This window comes from Chiloscyllium punctatum, chromosome 29 (assembly GCF_047496795.1).
Source record: "Chiloscyllium punctatum isolate Juve2018m chromosome 29, sChiPun1.3, whole genome shotgun sequence".
In the NCBI taxonomy this organism is placed as follows: domain Eukaryota; kingdom Metazoa; phylum Chordata; class Chondrichthyes; order Orectolobiformes; family Hemiscylliidae; genus Chiloscyllium; species Chiloscyllium punctatum.
Window position 1 is genome coordinate 61,659,654 of NC_092767.1, and position 20,183 is coordinate 61,679,836.

Below are 20,183 nucleotides of genomic sequence, written 5' to 3' on the forward strand. Positions count from 1 at the left end.
TGCTGTGTGAACAGATCCAATTTGAACCCCAAAGGCAAGTGGTGCAATGTAATCAGATGGAATGGCTCCACATGGCTCACGACATGTCTGAAAAGCAATGGACCGAAACTACAATAATTTTTAAACTGTCCATACAAAGACAACACAATAAAGACGCATTTTCAGCAACATTAAATAATAAAGAAAAAAAAACTCATTTCACCCAGGGGCAAATGCTTTCATTAGATCTTTACGTAGCAGAAAGACAGTGTAATACATATCACTGCAGTCTCTCTGCTCTGAGGAATACCATATGGGAAGTTCTCAGCTCCTTTCAACCACCTGCTCTGTATTCAGGTGTTCACATTACAAGGGACTGCCTACTCAACAGGTGTGAGCTTCATCAGATACAATGAAACACTTAAGTGCACTAACTCAAGGAGTAGCAACTGCATCATCCATGTCGACAAGCAATTCAGAGTTTAACACTGGTTGGAAGTTGGGCCTGGTAAATTGTTCTCAAGGCCTCTGTAGGTGCAGGAGACAGATAAAAGCAGCCTTGCTTCCTACTCCAAAACACCAAAACATTTCACATGTGCCACTGGTTGAGAGTTTAGAGCAGACTCCAGAGAGATGTACCCAGGAGCCAACAGAAGACTGCTAACATGCAAAACGATTGGCTTAATACACAAAGAATGAGAATTTTGGCAAAGTAAGGAGAGTGGAGGCAGTGACTGAGACACCTCAATATGAAGCAATGCCTCAAGGCAGCGCAGAAACAGAATTAGCAAAAAGGAAAGTTGTAAGATGTAGGTATTCTCTTGTGATCTGAAATAGTTTCCATGTATGTAAAAAAAATTCAAATCAACTTTTAAGGAAATAACTTGGTACTTTTCAGAACATCAGGAGCCAGAAAGAATTTGTGAAGTACAGACTACCACGACAATGTTAGGTAGTGCAGAGCCAATTTGTGAATCAAGTCCTCAAAAATAAACAAAGAAACAATCAGGTAAATTACCAGATAAAACGTTTCAGCGACAATGGTTTAAAACTAAACTAGAAAAGTTTTTAAAAAAACAGGAATAAAGGAATACTTTCAACAGAATTATCATCCTTGGACTTCCCTTCTCCTTTAATGTATCTTCTCAAATCCACTGTTTGTTGCAAATGCATTCACTGCGGTGAACACTACCAAGAGGCGCTGTATGGCCAGGTGTAGAGAGACTTACCGACCACTCTGGGTGCAAAAGCACATCTGTTAGCTCTAACACAACAGTATACGGTGGCTGGTAATATGGCTCTTTAAGGGGGTCTGGCAACAACTTCTGACTGGTGGGCTCAATTATCATCTGGGGAAAGAAAGGAATAAAAGAAAAGAATCAGATCAAAGAAACATGCAACAGCTTATATTACAAGGGCAAATTTGTAAAAAAAATACTTTGATCAGTCTAAAGTGGCAGGGAAAGGAAGATTTCTTTTCAGAGCTTCCCACCCACCTATTGATGACAACCTCAGTGCTACTGGTTTTCTATTGTTGCATTCACAAATCTGTTGCATGCAAGTCCAGCCCCAGCTGCCAGGGGATTACTACACACCTGAACCTCAACATATACTGAAGGTCAACCAAACACAGCAAGATCTTAATATCCACCAATGCCAACACAAGTAATCTTAATATTCCATTATTTGTGGAGGTGAAGCAACAACGTGGCAGTCAGCTGGTTCTGCCCTTTGCCTCCAGCAGCAACTGCTCAGATTTGGATGGCAGGGATACTATTTTGTGCATTTTTAGGCCTAGTTTTCAGCCCAGTCTACTGGTCAGTATGTGGTTTACATATCTGAGCTTAAATGCATTTCCTTTCAACCAAAACTTCAGGGAAGCCCCAATATCAGCATCACTTGGTTCACTTCAACTTTATTATCAGTGGCATTGGTTACAATGCATTAATGAAGCATTCATTTTAACATTTTCACAGATTCCACTCCCTATCCCAATGCATACCTACCAAAGTGCGACAACATCCAGCAACAAAAGAAAACGTTATTGCTGGTTTTGATGACTGCATACCATAACAGACTCAGATACAGATCATAAGAAACAGATCAACTGGCAAAACAGCTTCCAATAAGTTTTAATTCCCCAGAAATTCAGAACACCAAGATCCAATTGTACTACGTGGGTTGAAAGTGAGAACTGATTAACAATCACTTATTACCTCAGTGAATGCAGTAGTTTGCTAAATTCATGAATTGGATAGGAGATGAAGAGCTTTGACAAAATTTTGCAGCATGAGGTAACATGGAAGTTGAGACCAGTGTGCCCAACTTCTATGTGGTAACCTGTCACATATCAAGTCTCAATCTATCAAATGTTTGCAACTGAACAACAGCTTCCCACCAATTTTAAGGATATGTGTTTGTGGCATTAAAAACTTGCCAGTTGATTTGGACAGAAGGATACCTCATCATGGAGACACTTTATACGGCACCTACAGGTCAATGAATAGGTGTACCATGACACACTGCATGATCTTTATGACTCTATGACAGCAGAAAGATCTGCTGTGCATACTGCATATTCTGGATACACCCACCTGCCTGTAATCTTTGAAGTAGCGATATGTTCTTCGCAATTGCTGTACGATAGGAGGATCTGCAAAGCATTAAAAAAAATTTTTTGAGTTGAACTTATTCACAAACGTTTAAGGCACTTTTTCTCTAAATTAACTGTCCATCATTTTTCAATGAGGCTATAGTGATGACCTCATAAACTTGTACCCATGTCAGGGGATGGCACAGATCACTCAAAACCGAATGGCCTACTTCCATACGATCTAACCATTATGTAAGAATACATAATGGGCAACTTAGACAAACAGCACACAAACCAACAGCCACGCTCAGACAACAACTCACCAGAACGAAGGACCCGATACCCAACATGAGCAAAACTAATGTAGTGTACAAAATCCCATGCAAGGACTGCACAAAACACTACATTGGACAAACAGGAAGACAGTTAACGATCCGTATACACGAACACCAACTAGCCACGAAACGACACGACCAGCTATCCTTAGTAGCCACACACACAGATGACAAGCAACGTGAATTCGACTGGGACAACACTACCATTATAGGGCAAGCCAAACAGAGAACAGCCAGGGAATTCCTAGAGGCATGGCACTCATCCACAGACTCTATCAAACACATCGACCTGGACCCAATATACCGGCCACTACAGCGGACAGCTCGAACTGACAACCGGAAGCGGCAGAGACAGGCCACTATAAATGCCGGAGGAAACAGCACAGAAGCGCTTCACAGGAGGCTCCCAAGCACTGAGGATGCCACCTAGACAGGGGACGAAACGTTTGCAAGACAAATTCCCAGCTCGGCAAACAGAACCACAACAAAAGAGAGGTGGCAGGTCAGAAGATCAGACAGAATATAAAAAACCCACAAAGACTGGTCACCCAATTATAGGAAGGATATTATTAAGCTGGAGAGGATTCAGAAAAGATTTAACAGGACATTGCTGGGTATGAATGATTTGAATTATAAAGAAAGGCTGGACTTTTTTCACTGGAGCATAGGAGGTTGAGAGGCAACCTGATAGAAGTTTATAAAATAATGAGCGGTACAGATAGAGTTGATGGTAGTTGTCTTTTCCCCAAGATGGAGAATTTCAAGAGTTGGGTGCATGTTTTTAAGGCAAGAGGAGAGAGATTTTTAAAAAGCTTTTAAGAGTCAAAATTTTTTTACACAAACAGTGGTCTGCATGTGGAATGAACTTCCTGAGGAGATAGTGGACGTAGGTACAATTACAATGTTTAAAAGACACTTGGATAGGAGCAGGCAGGTGGGACTAGTTTAGTTCGGGATTATGTTCAGCATGGACTGGTTGGACCGAAGGGTCTGTTTCCACGCTGTATGACTCTATGCCTCTTTAATGCAGCATCCTAGATCAGCAATTACAGCCATACCAAAACTCTGGAATGTTCCCATTAAATAAAGTCCAAAACAAGAATTCAATGGCAGAACAAAATTATAAATAAGGTCTAGCATTGTGATGGCTCAATCGCATGGAGAAAACACTTCAGAAAGTCCAGACCATGTCTCCCATACTGGCAAAAACAGAATCCCAAAGCAGATAATCTACGGGGAACTATCTCAGGGTAAATGAAATCAAGGTGGTTAGCACAAACAATACAAGGACATCTTAAGACAAAAAATGGAATAAGCTTCTGCATTACTAACAATGAAATATGGTCCAAAGTAAAAACCAAAAGAGCTGTGAATCAGAAACAAAATAGAAATTGCTGGAAAAGCTCAGCAAGTCTGGTGGCATCTGTACAGAGAAATCAGAATTAACATTTCAGGTTGAGTCACCCTTCTCCAGAAGAAAAGGTTCAGAGTGCTTAGTTTTATTGTTGATGTTAGACCAGTAATATCCAACATACACAGAAAACAGCCAGAGATGGCACAGTCGCAAAGGTTCCAATGATGACAACATTATCTGCCAGTTTTGTGGATGTCAGTGGCGATCTCACATCAGACCTTTTAAGTCTTTAGAAGTGAGAAAGTTAGAAATGAAGCAAGTATAGTGGGAAACGTGGTAAAAGAAGAAAACAGTAGGACAGAAAGCATTAAATAACAAAAAACAATTAATGGAACACAGCCAAAAGGAGTACGTACCAATAACTTGTCCCAGTTGTGTTGAAAGGTCTGCGACTTGCTTAATATTTCTAACTTTTGCTGTTTAAACATCCAGACCTGCAGTACTTTGCTTTTGTGCTTTCCAAACGCAAGTTTGATCTCAATACACACAGCCACAGTCAACATTTTCGCAATTAAAACTGCCATTAGAAACCTACTTGATTGAGAACAAAATTGGGTTCAGCTGTGGTGGCAGTAGGATTTTCAACAGGAGCCAATATCTTGAGAAGGACTGAAACAGCTTTTGAAAAAGACAAGATTCTCTGAAATAGAGAGTGGAGAGTGAATTCTGCGCCCAGAATTTCTAAAGTTGATTTTACATTGGGCTTTCATGCTGATGACTCAAGATAGTCATACAGCTGCTACCAATCCAGAGAAATGTACTGGATTTATTAAAACCACCTGCCTGAGTACACCTAGTGTCGAGAATAGACCTTCTTGGTGGTGGTCTTAGCAAACTAGTAAATTTACTTTGGGCTGGCTGCATAGCTTCACACATTGGCGGTCAATAACACTGGACTCTCATGGCCAAAGCTAACACAAACAACAGCCACTTCAGCAAGATACTGAAGGGTATGATGTATGCATTACCTAGGACTGCAAATCATAAATAGCCACTTCAGCTAGGTTTTGGAGAGAAACTAACACAAATGAAAATGGGAGGTCAGAAATAATTGGTGTATTTTCAGTTTAAGCAGCAAAAGGAAATTCTGGTCGGAAAAAAGTGCTATGATCAGATTTAGAACAATTTACAAAATATCTAAAACAACTCCATGCAGCCACCAATTGAAATTTTGGTATTTCACACTAAATAAAATTTAACTTCAAGGTGAGCTTCAAAATATGCACTCATTTTCTCCCCCATGTGAATCATCCAATTTTGCCTCGACTTTCATGCATTGTTTTACTTTTGAATGTTGAAAATGAACAGAAGTACAGCAGCAAGTTTTGAGATCATAATCTCAAATAACCTTCCCAAACAATCACCACTTTTCTGACACACTTCTAGTTATCCATTATCTTGACACAGAGCTTGATAATAATCACAATAGGTCAATGCACAGGTGACTAAATATACCATAAACCTATAAAAACAAATGTAAGTGTGCTGAACCTCAACAAAGTTATTCTATGCCAAATACTTTTGACCACATTCTATTCTCATTTTTCCTTCTCAGCAGTGATCCAAAGGGAGCAGTCACTTTCCAATGTCTCAGCAGATCTTAATTTAGGATGGACAATAAATATTGGTCGAGCCAGTGACGCCCACATCCTATAAATTTATTTTAAAAAGACTTCTTGACATTTGGTTTGGGTTGACAATGATTACAAAAGGGGATTTGAAGATCAATGACAATTCTGCATCCCCACTAAACATGCACTTTCCAGAATGAGCGACTTAACAACTAACAGCGTTGTTTAGTTTGAAACGCTCAGAGCCCCAAAGTCATAGAGATGTACAGCACGGAAACAGACCCTTCAGTCCAACTCGTCCATGCCGACCAGTTATCCCAACCCAATTTAGTCCTACCTGCCAACACCCATATCCCTCCAAACCCTTCCTATTCCTATACCCATCCAAATGCCTCTTAAATGTTGCAATTGTACCAACCTCCACCACTTCCTCTGGCAGCTCATTCCATACACATACCACCCTCTGTGTGAAAATGTTGTCCCGTAGGTCTCTTTTTATATCTTTCTCCTCTCACCCTAAACCTATGCCCTCGAGTTCGGGATTCCTCCACCTCTCGGAAACATTTTGCCTCTTTACCCTATCCATGCCCCTCACTATTTTATAAACCTCTAATAGATCATCCCGCAGCCTCCGACACTCCAGGGAAAACAGCCCCAGCCTGTTCAGCCTCTCCCTATAGCTCAAATCCTCCAACCTTGGTAACATCCTCGTAAATCTCTTCTGAACCCTTTCAAGTTTCACAACATCCTTCCACTAGGAAGGAGACCAGAACTGCATGCAATTTTCCAAAAGTGGCCGAACCAATGTCCTGTACAGCGCAACATGACCTCCCAACTCCTGTACTCAATACTCTGACCAATAAAGGAAAGCTTACCAAGTGTCTTCACTATCCTATCAACCTGTGACTCTACTTTGAAGGAGCTATGAAGCCATACTCCAAGGTCTCTTTGTTCAGCAATACTCCCATGGACCTTACCATTAAATATATAACTTTTGCTAAGATTTGCTTTCTCAAAATGCAACACCTCACATTTATCTAAATTAAATTCGATCTGCCACTCCTCAGCCCAGTGGCCCATCTAATCAAGATCCCATTATAATCAAAGGTAACCATCTTCACTGTCCACTACACCTCCAATTTTGGTGCCATCTGCAAACTTACAACTACACCTCTTAAGCTCACATCCAAATCATTTATATAAATGAAGAAAAGTAGTGGACCCAGCGCAGATCCTTGTGGCACTCCACTGGTCATAGGCCTTCAAATCTGAAAAACAACCCTCCACTACCACCCTCTGTCTTCTACCTTTGAGCCGGTTCTGTATCCAAATGGCTAGTTCTCCCTGTATTCCATGAGATCTCACCTTGCTAACCAGTCTCCCATGGGGAACCTTGTCAAATGCCTTACTGAAGTCCTTATAGATCACATCTACTGCTCTGCCCTCATTAATCTTCTTTGTTACTTCTTCAAAAAACTCAATCAAGTTTGTGAGACATGATTTCCCATGCACAAAGCCACGCTGACTACCCCTAATCAGTCCTTGCCTTTCCAAATACATGTACATCCTGTCCCTCAGGATTCCCTCCAACAACTTGCCCACCACCAACATCAGGCTCACTGCCCTATAGAATCCTGGCATGTCCTTACCTCCAACCTCCAGTCTTCCGGTACCTCACCTGTGACTATCGATGATACAAATATCTCAGCGAGAGGCCCAGCAATCACTTCTCTAGCTCTCCACAGAGTTCTTGGGTACACCTGATCAGGTCCTGGGTAGTTATCCACCTTTAACCGTTAAGACATCCAGCACTTCCCTCCTCTATAATCTGGACATTTTGCAAGACGTCACCATCTATTTCCCTGCAGTCTATATCTTTCATATCCTTTTCCACAGTAAATACTGATGCAAAATATTCATTTAGTATCTCCCCCATTTTCTGTGGCTCCTTGCTGATCTTTGAGGGGACCTATTCTCACCCTAGTTACCCTTTTGCCCTTAATGTATTTATAAAAATCCTTTGGATTCTCCTTAATTCTATTTGCCAAAGCCATCTCATGTCCCCTTTTTGTCCTCCCGATTTCCCTCTTCAGTACAATCCTTAATACTATAAGAATTCACTTGATCTATCCTGTCTATAAATGACATATGCTTCCTTGTTTTTTCTTAACCAAACCCTCAATCTCTTTAGTCATCAATACTTCTCAATACTTACCAGCCTTCCCTTTCACCCTAACAGGAGGGAGCTAGTCAGTTTCCTGCACTTGTGTTCTTTAAAGTACCTGCTCCCACTCTATACCCAAGTCCATTGCCCCATACTCATTTGAAAGCTCTGATAATGAAACCCCATTCTGAATGTAAAGGCTGTTCTCTTCAGAAATTCTGTTCGAATGTCTTGTGAACTGAGGAGTCCAACCTCTGGCCCATCTTCCTCATACTGCTACTAAATGGAAATTTCATTATGTGAGATGAGTGAAAAGGTATGCAAAGGTAAGTGAGAAGCAAAAAAAAAGGAAGTGAAGAGTAAGCATGAGAGAAAGTCAACATAAATAAACATCAGACAGATGTGAAAAGCAAGAATGGAGAAAGATGCAGAAATTTTGGTCATTAGTAGAGGGGGTTGGAGTTTTAAAAAAAAAAGGAAGTCTGGTTATAACTGTAAATGGTGTTGGTGCAAATACATGTAAATAATAGTGTATAGTTTTGGACCTTTATTTAAGGAACAATATATCAATACGGAAGGCAGTTCAACAAAATGATTGACTGCGCTGCTTCCTGGAATGAAGTGGTTGACATATTGAGAACAGTTTATACCTTTAATCAAGAACATTTCGAAGAATGAAGGACTCAATCGCATTGAAGCATACAATCTAGAGTGCTTGACAGGATATAGGTTGAGAAGATATTTAAAGAGGTGGTAAATTTTTGAAATACACGTCATTCTGCTATAATGTGCGTTTTGTTTACATGAATTTGCGATTGACATATTGGGGACACTTTCTAAAGCTCAACTTTTAAAATATGTGCTGGCTGTAACAAGATTACATTGCTAATACTCACTGTTTCTAAAGCATGATTTTTCTATAATGTGGGGTAGTACAAAAACGTAACCATCATGTTATAGAGGAACTACGTGTATTGAGGAATTAAGGACTATGAAAAGCTGCCATGACAGAGGTTGAGGCCTGGACACATTTGCATGATTGTATAGAATGGCAGGCAGGAGTGAGAGGATGACTGATCTATTCCTGCTCCTATTTAATGTCCTTATAAGATATGGACCATTCAATTCAAGAATCTGCTCTGCCGCTCAATGAAATCAGAACTAACCTAATAATCCTCAATGCCATTTTCCTGCCTTTTCTCCACAACACTCTACATCCTTCTTGATTAAAAAAAAATCAGTATCAGCCTTGAGTGTTCCTAATGAACCCAATCTCCACAACTCTTGGAGGCAAAAAATTTCAAAGAATCACTAGCCTCAGAGAAAGAATTCTCCAAGTTCAGCCTCCAATGTGGAGGTGAGGAACTCATCAGAAATTGGAGTACAGCAAATCTTTTTCATAGATGCTTCGTAGACTGATATCAATAAAATCTATGAAGTGCCTACGGCAAGCAGAGGATAAAGAAAATTACTTTTATACGTTCATGAGATGTGGGCATCGCTGGCTAAGTCAGCATTTATTGTCCATTCCTAATTGTCTTTGAGAAGTTCTTGGTGACCTGCAATCCATGTGGTGAAGGAACACTCACAGTGATGTCAGGAAGAGTGTTCCAGGATTTTGACTCAGCAACAATGAAATAATTACAATGTAGTTCATGTCAGTATGGAGAGGGGCTTGGAGGGGAACTTGCAGCTGATCCTACTATGCATTCATAGCAGTTGTCCTTCTAGGTGGTAGAGACCACAGGTTTGATCACAGGGGTCACTGATGAAGCAGATGAAGATAGTTGGGCCTAGGACACTACCCTGAGGAACTCCAGCAGAGATGTCCTGGAGCTGAGATAACTGACTTCAAACAACCACGACCATCTTACGTGTCAAGTATGACTAGCCACCGGATAGCTCACCGGCTCTCTCCACCCCCCACCGCAACAGATCCCCAATTAGTTCCGGTTTTGCTGGGGCTCCGTGATGTCACACTCACCTCTGGAATTCATCTCTTTTGTCCCTGTTTGAACCAAGTCTATATTGAAATCAGGGGCGGAGTGATCCTGGCAGAACCCAAACAGGGCATCGCTGAGCAGGTGATGTTTGATAACACTGTCGATCAAATCTTCCATCACCTTACTGATGATCAATTGGCAGGGTTGGATTTGTCCTGCTTTTCACGTAGAGGACACGCTTGGGCAATTTTTCCTACTGTTGGGTAGTTGCCAGTGTTCTGTTCTAACTGTACTGGAACAGCTTGGCAATGGGAGCGGCCAGTTCTCGAGCACAAGTCTTCATTGCTATTGCTGGACTGTTTTCAGGGCCTGGAGCCTTTGAAGTATTTAGTGCCTGCAACGGTTTCTTGATATCACGTGGAGTGAATTGAATTGGCTGAAAACTGGTATCAGCATTGCCGGGTACCACTGGGTAGGCAGAAATGGATCATCTCCTCCGCAGTCCTGGCCGAAAATTGCTGCGAAAGCTTCAGCCTTACCTTTTGCACCGACTTGCTGGGCTCTTCCATCATTGAGGATGGGGATATTTGTGGACCCTTCTCTTCCAGTGGAGGTGGATCACTTAATCATCCCCCACCATTCACGACTGGATATGGCAGGACTGCAGAGCTTAGATCTGTTCCGTTGGTCATGGGATCACTTAAATCTGTTTATCACTGGCTGATTGTGCTGTTAGGCATGCAAGTAGTCCTGTTTGATGGCTTCAGCAGGTTGACACCTTATCACCAGGTATGCCTAGTGCTGTTCTTGTCATGCTCTCCTGCACACTTCATTGAACCAGGTTTGATTCCCTGGCTTGATGGTAATGGTTGAGTGGGGGATATGCCGAGCTGTAAGGTTAGACTGTGGAGTACAATTCTGCTGCTGCTAATAGCCCACAGCGCCTCATGGATGCCCAGTTCTTGAGTGACTAGATCTGTTCGAGGTTTGTCCCATTTAGCACAGTGATAGTGCCACACAACACAATGGAGGTTATTCTCAATGTGAAGGTGGGACTTCGTCTCCACCAGGGTGTGTGACGGTCACTCTTATCAATACTGCCATGGACAGATGCATTTGCAGCTGGCAGATTGGTAAGGATGAGGTCAAGTATGTTTTTTCCACTTGTTGGTTCCCTCACTACCTGCCACTTACCCAGTCTAGCAACTATGTCTTTTAGGACCTGACCAGCTCCATCAGTAGTACTGCTGCCAAGCCACTTGGTGGTGGACATTGAAATCCTCTGCCCGGAGTACATTTTATGCCATTGCTATCCTCAGTGCTTCCTCTCAGTGTTGTTCAACATGCAGAGTACTGATTCAGCAGCTGAGGGAGGACATTAACATGTTAATCAGCAGGGGTTTCCTTGCCCATGTTTAACCTGAAGCCATGAGACTTCATGGGGTCCGGAGTCAATGTTGAGGACTCCGGGAGCAATCCCTCCTGACTGTACACTAATATGCCACCGCCTCTGCTGGATGCCCTGCTGGTGGCGTCTGTGACAGTGTCTGTAAGGTATGATTCTGAGAATATAACTACGTCAGGTGTTGCTTGACTAGTCTGAGAGACAGCTTCCCCAATTTTGGTACTAGCCCCCAGGTATTGGAAAGGAGGACTTTGCAGAGTTGACAGAGCTGTTTCTGCCGTTGTCTTTTCCGGTGCCTAGATCAATGCCTAGTGATCCATCTGGTTTCATTTCAGTGCCTTTGTAGGAACTGGTACAACTGAATGGCTTGCAAGGCCATTTCAGAGGGCAATTGAGAGTCAACCACGTTGCTGTGGGTCTGGAGTCACACGTAGACCAGACCAGGTGAGGATGGCAGATGTCCTTCCCTCAAGGACATCAGTGAACCAGATAGGTTTTTCCAACAATCGACGATGGTTTCATGGTCATCAGGAGATTCTTAATTCCAGATTTTTAAAAATTGAATTTAAAAATTCCACCATCTACTGTGGTGGGACTCAAAGCTGGGTCCCCACAACATTATCTGGGTCACTGGATTAATAGTCTAGCGATAATTCAACTAGGTCATGGTCTTCCTTGCTAAAAATTGTGCATTCAGCAAACACCTCCACGTCTGACTTTAATGATGGTGGGAAAGTCAGTGCTGAAGAAACTGAAAATGGTTGGGCTTAGGTCACTACACTGAAGAACTTCTGCAAATAATTCTGTGGTACTGAAATATTCAGCTCCAACAACCAAACCACTAAGCAGTCATCTGGTTCAGCTGCTTCTCAGCATTAACATTAGAATAAAAAACAAATCAGGGATCATTCAGCAGGACTGCAAAACTCATTCGGAAAGTGGAGAAAATTCCCCTCAAATTCCATTGACTCCAGTTGTTCTGGGGCTCCTTCATGCCACACTCCATCAAATACTGCCTGGATGTCTAGAGAACTGCTCTTGCCTCAGCTCTGGACTTCAGCTTTTTTCTACATATTTGGATCAAGGCTATAATGAGATCAGAACACAAATAGTTCTGGTGGAACAGGTTATTGCTCAGCAAAATCTACTTGATAGCACCAGTGACAACGCCTACCATCATTCTAAAATAGACCAACTGGCAGTAACTGGCCATGTTGGATTTGTCCGGATTTTTGTGGACATGTGCGGCAATTTTCTACATTTCCAAGTAGATACCAGTATTGTAGAAAATTACTTTCAGCATGTGAATCATTGGAGCTTGATGAGAAGCGAGCCAGTCTTTGTATGTCAGAGGATTCAAGCTGCAGAGTTTGAAGCAACTGGGGTACAGAAGGTGCAAGCAAGAGTTTCATTGGTACCAATGGTAAATTAAGGTGATACACTGGCTATGCACTGGCAGTAAACACTGGGGGTTACAATAGCAAACAGGTCATGAGATTGAAACTTGATCATGTGTGTTGAAGAGAACAGTGACACATTGGCCAATACGTGTTTGTGAACCACGGTCAACTGTCATGCCTTCACACAAGTAGCTCACTGACACTAGCGATGATGAATTCTGAAAATTACTTAAATACCCTTGAGTGCCAGAACCAGAGTAATCTTTGACAGATAAGAAACCTGTTACTTAGGAAAATCAAACTGGTTCAGTCATAGTGGACAAGGAAATGGCTGATAAATTTAAGGCATCTGTGAAAGGGTTAAGCCATCTGAGCAGAAATGCCTGAGTTTTATACGATTGTCCACGTCAGACAATGGAGAGCAGTATACTGCTAATCTAGGTACAGCTGGTGATTCTGTGAGCCATTCTCTTCCTCCATGTGTGGCTAGGAGGAGGAGCCAGATTGGCAGTACTGACTGCACAATGATTACTAAATGCTCCTCAGAGAGTGAGTATTAGCATTTTGGCGGCTGATCTTATTCAAACAAAAAAAGAAGTGTTAATCAATCATTCGGAGTCCTGCTGAATGATCCCTGATTTGTTTTTTATTCTAATGTTAATGCTGAGGAACAGCTGAACCAGATGACTGCTTAATGATTCAGGACAGAGTTTCAGGTGTTAACTTGTGTTTGGAGAGGAGCAATGCGTACAAGAGCGCAAGAATGAGAGCGTGAGAAGAGGGGGGAAATGCATAAAGCGCGACAAAGAACAGTGGGATAGGATACGCAGGGCAGGAGTGTGTTCACTATGCTACGGAGTGACTGGTGCTGAAAGGAAATAGTTAACAGAGGAAAAAAAGTGAGAGGTAGAAGTGGAGTGAGAGAAGAATTGGATGAAGGGGGATGGGGGTTGGATATATGACCATAGAAGAGATTTAAAAAGATGGAGTGTACGCACAAAAGAGAAGGGAATCAAAAGGAAAGGAGTCAGAGGGGAGAGAGAGAGAGAGAGAGAGAGAGAGAGAGAGAGAGAGAGAGAGAGAGAGAGAGAGAGAGAGAGAGAGAGAGAGAGACAGAGAGAGAGAGAGAGAGAGAGAGAGAGAGAGAGAGAGAGAGAGAGAGAGAAAGCCCCTCATACACCTTGATTACTGACACTCTTGTGCTCGGCCCCAAGCAAAAACCAAGGTCCATGCATGACCATTGAAGAAGGACAGATACTCTCTACTATCAGGTGCAATGCTTGTCACTTTTACTGTGTTGCACTCCAGAGACATGCGTTCAGATGGATCTGATCAGGAGGGGAAGAGGTTACCAGGCCATGGGGATACCAGGACCAAAGGGTGGAAAACAAAAATTACTGCAGACAACGGCATACTGTAGTGGACAACAGACTTTTGTTATAATACCTAAAAAAACGGCCACCCTTGTTGGTGGATGTAGGGTTGTCTGAGGTCTCAACTGACCTAAACATCGTAAGCAATGCACTTTTGAAAACTTTGCACAGCATTGATGAGAGCATGTGGCCAGGATGACAATTTTCAAACAGAATTCTGAATACTACAATGAATATTAAACTTCTTCAGAATTGTTGCAGGACAAATGAGTGCAATGTAACAAACTTTAAAATGACAGAATTGGATAAACTGCATTTATTTTGAAGCGTGCATGACAAATGTTTGAGGTGGGGAGAGAGACAGGCCTGTAAAGAAGTTGTATGGAATTTACTTCAACATTTGAAAATGATACAGGCTCAGGTTCAATCCAAATTAAACACAGCATCGAAGGAAGGCAGTGGCATTAATGGTAATGTCAGTTGTCTAGTAATGCAGTGTCTCAGACTAATGCTTTGAGAATATGGATTAAAATTCCCCACAGCAACTGGTGGAATAGACAAATCAGCAATTGGAAGAGAGTATCAATAATGGCGACCAGAACAGCAGCACAGTGGCTCAGTGGTTACCACTGCTGTTTAACAGCGCTAGTGATCCAGGTTCAATTTGAGCCTCTGTGACCATCTGTGTGAAGTTCGCATGTTCTCCTCATGTCTGCGTAGGTTTCCAGTTTCTTCCCACAGTTCAAAGATGTGTAAGTTAGGCTGATTGATGCTAAACTGCCCTGTAGAGTCCAAGCTTGTGTGGGATGGTCATGGTAAAATGTGAGGTTACAGGGATAGGGTAAGGGTCTGGGTTTGGAGGATCGGTGCAGACTTGGTGGGCTGAGTAGCCTCTTTCTGTACTATCATGAATTCTATGATTCTTGACCTCAACACCTAATATTTACCAGATTGTAAAATCAAAAGACTGCAAACAGCATGTTACAAAAAGACATTTAGAACATTAAAAGGACTGGAAACTTGCATGGACAAAGCAAAACAATCTATTGAATCATTAACACCTTACGCGCCGTACAACATGTGCATAACCTGGTCATAGTTGGCAGGTGAAGCAAAACTCCCTTTCGTACTTTAAACATTCACAAAGCAGTCTTAAATCAAATCACTTCACTCTCTGCTAAACCAGTTGCTTTTACATCCCTAATGCCTTCAGTGCAGCCTCAGACCCTTGTCCTAAACAGCATGTGGACTCCTGTGGGAGAATGTTTCAAAATTTGTGTTTCTGCTGTGCAATATGTTACAGCAAAGCAGCTGGGAGGCCTGAGCTCTGGATCCTTGGGGACTGCCATTTTGTTTCAGCCCCCAAAGGTCCTCATTATGCTTCATTACACCATTTGCCACCATGCTCCCTGTAGCCATGCCTAAAGGGCAATGTGGAGCCACAGTAGGCCTCTCCTCTCACCCTGACCTGCTGTCCTTACACTGGGTCAAGCGCTGTTAATGCAAAAGTACAGCTGTTCCCTCAGCGCAGTGCAAACAGCTCCTTTATCCAATGTTTCGTAAATCTTATTAGAATTGTGAAGTGCATTTCTTTGCTCTGGCTTTCTTGTCTTACGTACTTACCATGAGAAAGCCCTTGAACACATACACCAGAAGGCTCATTTAAGCACGTTAGGTATTTTGCATTTACACTGTGTGCTTAAATTAAACTGTGAATTATCTTCAAATTGAATGCATCTCTGTTAAAAATTCAGATTTGTAAATATTGAAAACATAAGGAAGTAGAACAGTCGAAAATATTCCTGTTAACACTAGATTCCCAAAGGGTCACAAGTCCATATTGCAGATAATTAGGTACTCAAACTCAATATGTTTCTCAATGGAACTTAATTTATATAATCATACCTGGCTCAACATTAATACTGCTTACCTGAAGCCATTTACCACAGCCCTTTACTTGTACAGTTCACATTGAGACTAGTGAGTTAAGCATTCTGTTGCTGTGCTGAGAAAGGGATTAGACTGGCTTCATTCCGTGTGTAAATACCATAAATCAAACCAAGGGCCCCTGCAGTGAGTTTTTGTCTATTTCATAAAGGAATATAATAGGATGCTTATACCGAGACCAGAAGGTGTACTGCAGACTCAGTATATTAAATTTGCATAGACAGATTGAGCAGAACTGACCCCGTTAAATTGCACACCCTCTGTGGGGCAGCTTGCCTGTAGAAATATTTTTTTGTCATACACAATGCACATACTCATAACAGACTGATTTCACCACCCCAAAACCATCCCAATTTTCTCCCTTCCTGTCCTGAAGCCAATAACTCAACCTGACTGCAGTTTCAGACACCTGGTCTAAAGCCATTATTTTCAGACGAGTCTGGACTGTGTGTCAGCAAACTACTCCACTATGAGACACAAGCTCAGCTCAATCCCAACCCCATTCAATTTCCCTGAAGCATCACTTCAAAATGCAATCAGTGGCACGGAATCCTGATAGATTTGGGGTGAATCAATCAGCCCCACCAAGCACTCCTGACCCCTGTATTCAGCTCAGCTAGATTCAACATAAAATGAAAAGTACTTCAACCTACACACCGCCTTTCACAACCTCAGCATGATCCAAAACCTCTGCAGAAAATGAAGTGTTTTTGTGTTGCAGTCACAGTTATAGGAAAGGAGCTGCCAATCTGCACATAGCAAGATCCCAGAACTAGCAATATGAAAATGAACAGAAAAATTCTTTTTAGTGTTATTAATTCAGGGAAAAATATTGACAAGAGCAGTTGGGAGAGCTCACAAATACTTTATTCTAAACAAGACGGCAGACATCTCTTCTGAAAGGCAGTAACTCTGACAATAGTGTTCCATGAATACGGTCAGCTTGGATTGTGTGCCAAGTGTCTGCAGTGAGGATCTGAACCTAAAACCCTTTATGTGCAGCTGCAAACTGTGCATAGATCCTTGGTACATAAACACCAAGTGTCACTGTGTACTGAAGTTCAACCTGTCCCTGGTGTTGCAAAGAATGGGACTGGCCTCTTTGCCACAGAATGCTCCAAGTAGTTGGACCATTACTTATCACCTGTCCTTTGATGAGAAATTTGCAAAGAAAAACACCTTTGACCACAAGGAGAAAGTCAGCACTACAGATGCTGGAGATCAGGGTTGAAGATTGTGGTGCTGGAAAAGCACATCCAGTCAGGCAGCATCTGAGGAGCAGTAGAGTCGACGTTTCGGGCATAAGCCCTGATGAAGGCTAGATTCTCCTGCTCCTCAGATGCTGCCTGACTGTCTGTTTTTCCAGAACCACATTATTAGACCACAAGTCCATCAGGAAGCGGTCAGCACGTAGCATCTGAGATCCTGCTGAAAAAGGAGGGTAGTCATTTGGCAGAATGCCTCTTCACCAGAACTTCCCAACAAGCACCAAGACATCACTTGGCTGGTGATGAGAAATGCACTACCTATGAGATACTTCTTGTATACTGGGTTCATCTGTGCCACCGCACGCTGCCCTCAAGCAGCTGCTGGGAGGTTGAGACAGTCACACATCTCCTTCTGGAATATGCCTTTGCAAAGCAAGTCTGGAGAAAGGCGTAGTGGTTTTTATCAAGATTCATCCCAAACTCTATGCTCCACGGTCTGTTCCCCAGCATGCACACCCTGAGACAAACATCAACTGCACCTGGAGGATCATCAACTCGGTGAAAGTTGCTCTTCAGTCAGCCAGAAACTTGTTGGTCTTCCAAAACAACAAGTTGACCCCAACTGAGTTTGCAGGCTACCACGTTCCAAGGTCCAGGACTATATGCTGAGGGATGCACTAAAACTTAGGGCAGCTGCCACCAAGGCACAGTGGGGAAAGGTCATTGATGGAGGTCTTTCTGCCTAAGATAAATGGGGGCCCGTTCAGTTGTCAGATGTAAAAGAAAGTTATGTGATCACTGAGTACAACAGACCCTCACTGCCTCAGAATGAATAAACTAAGTGACACATAAATTCTAACTACAGATTGTAAATGAACACAAAAATGGATGGCAGAAGTTCAGTAGGTGTGCTGAAGACTACTTGAAGGACTAATATAAATTGACATGTTTGGTGGGGCAAGTTACCTGATCAGAGATTTAACAGCACAAGATTATATGGGTCAGATTCTAGCTTGACGACTGCAAGATGTAGAACGTATTAAACAATCCACCTGACACATTAAGTTATAGAGTTCTGACATGCAGAAGTAACTTTGTAACAAACAAGAGTTCCAAATTAACTTAGCAGGATCAGATAACAAGAGTCTTCAGTGCAAGAGGGGTTTACATTAATTTTGCAAATTCTTTCTTGAGCTACTGGAGAGTGAGAAGATTAATAGCAGTAGGGACAAATGGCAACTCGAGTGCATTAAAGCCACATATGTTATTTCCTATGTTAAAACAGCGATTATATTGCTAACATATTTAACTGGCTGTAAAACACTGGAATGTTCCAAGTGTGTGAAAAGCATTAGATCCATGTAAACCTTTATTTTTTATTGTCATTATGGCAGAGTTCAGCCTACACCACATGTAAAATACAAAGTGACTTCAATAGCTCTTAAACCTATCCTAACGCTTGCAGTAGATCTCGGAAACTGAATAGTGAACATTGAAGATTGGCTGGAGGACAGCTGAATAGAACAAAAATTATTCTGGTTACAAGCTCAGGTTTGGCGATATAAGTGACTTGGCCACTTTATTCTTACCTGTTGCCCTGATTGCACTAGTCACTTACACTGCAGATTTGCTAGTTATGGTTATCTTGTCATTTAAAACATTCATCAAAGTAAGACTGGACATCTGTGTCTTCAATCCATGTGGCAAACTGCTACAAAATTCAGTAAATCAACAACGAACAATGCAATTCTTCCTTTCTGGCAATATCAGGATTATGAAGCAACTATCTTAAACAGCTAAACTATCAGGATAACGCCATCATTTTTTCAAGTTAACATAATGTATCCCTATTACCACCTCTTCTTTAGTAACCTTTTATTTAACCGTAGCTCCAACCTGCAGCAGCTATTTCACAGCTTGAATGCCTATTCTAAAGAACAATCAGAAAGACAAGCCTGCTAGGCTCAGACCCTCCAGTCACACATGACAACATTTATAATACAATGAACGAGCGCCATGCAGGCAAAAACACATCAGAGTTTGATCATTTCATGTTAATCTATTAAAACCAATTCATCTCGTTTTAATCATGGTATTAATCTGCAGCTAATTAATATGCAAATTGAAAGGATTTTATTAACAATGAGGTAGTGATTAATTAGTTGGAGATTTTGTTCTGTGCCCAGTCCATCTTTGAGAATTTTTTTGTCTAAATGAGTGCGTAACAGTAAAGAAAACAAGGTTGTTAAAAGTAGCCAGACTGTGTGCACCCATGATTAATACCAGCATTTGTTTAGAAAAACAAAAATAACTCCAGGCAATTTTGTCCTTTTCTGAAGATTAAAGCTGCCAGATCCACTGTTTTTACTGAGATTCATGTGAAGCAGATTTTTCTTCCTTATTAGCTCAGCCATTTCACCAATTTGTACCTTATAACAAAAAAGGTGTCAAGTAAAGATGCCGTCTCCACACCAACAAACAGACACAGAAGTAGTACGGGTTTGCTCCTCCAGTTCTTTACTGAGGCAAGCTAACAATCTGATGGTGGCTTTAACCAGCTATCACCACACTGAAGCAACTATATAGTGAACACTGGTCTAGACTCCTGCCTCCACAAGCTCCTCTAGTACATCATGGACACCACTGCAAGGTCATTACCCCATCTACATGTTGCTCTGGTTACGTAGCAGCTTGCTCAGCCAATTCAGGTGGCATTTCAAATCAGAACAAAGTGAAGGAACCAAGTCAGACGGAGACGACACTGCCTTCCACTGAAGTAAACCAATTAGGGTGTGAAGCAACAAAATGGTTATTTTTTAAATCTTGACCTGCTGTTGAGGTTCCAACTACC

The 20,183-nt window shown here is 41.9% G+C and overlaps 1 protein-coding gene across 3 annotated transcripts in view; it reads right to left on the reverse strand.

The window, feature by feature from the left end:
- timm50 (translocase of inner mitochondrial membrane 50 homolog (S. cerevisiae)) overlaps positions 1-20,183 on the reverse strand; it is a 164,507-nt gene that overhangs the window by 36,706 nt on the left and 107,618 nt on the right. For 2 of the 3 annotated variants that reach the window (XM_072549212.1, XM_072549211.1), the window contains exons 4-5: positions 2,574-2,632; positions 1,209-1,328 (exon numbers count right to left, since the gene is read on the reverse strand). In XM_072549212.1, coding sequence (XP_072405313.1) covers positions 1,209-1,328; positions 2,574-2,632 — 179 coding nt within the window. Of the gene's footprint in view, positions 1-1,208; positions 1,329-2,573; positions 2,633-16,107; positions 16,136-20,183 lie in introns of those variants that run through there. The other variant, XM_072549213.1, reaches the window with a different exon arrangement.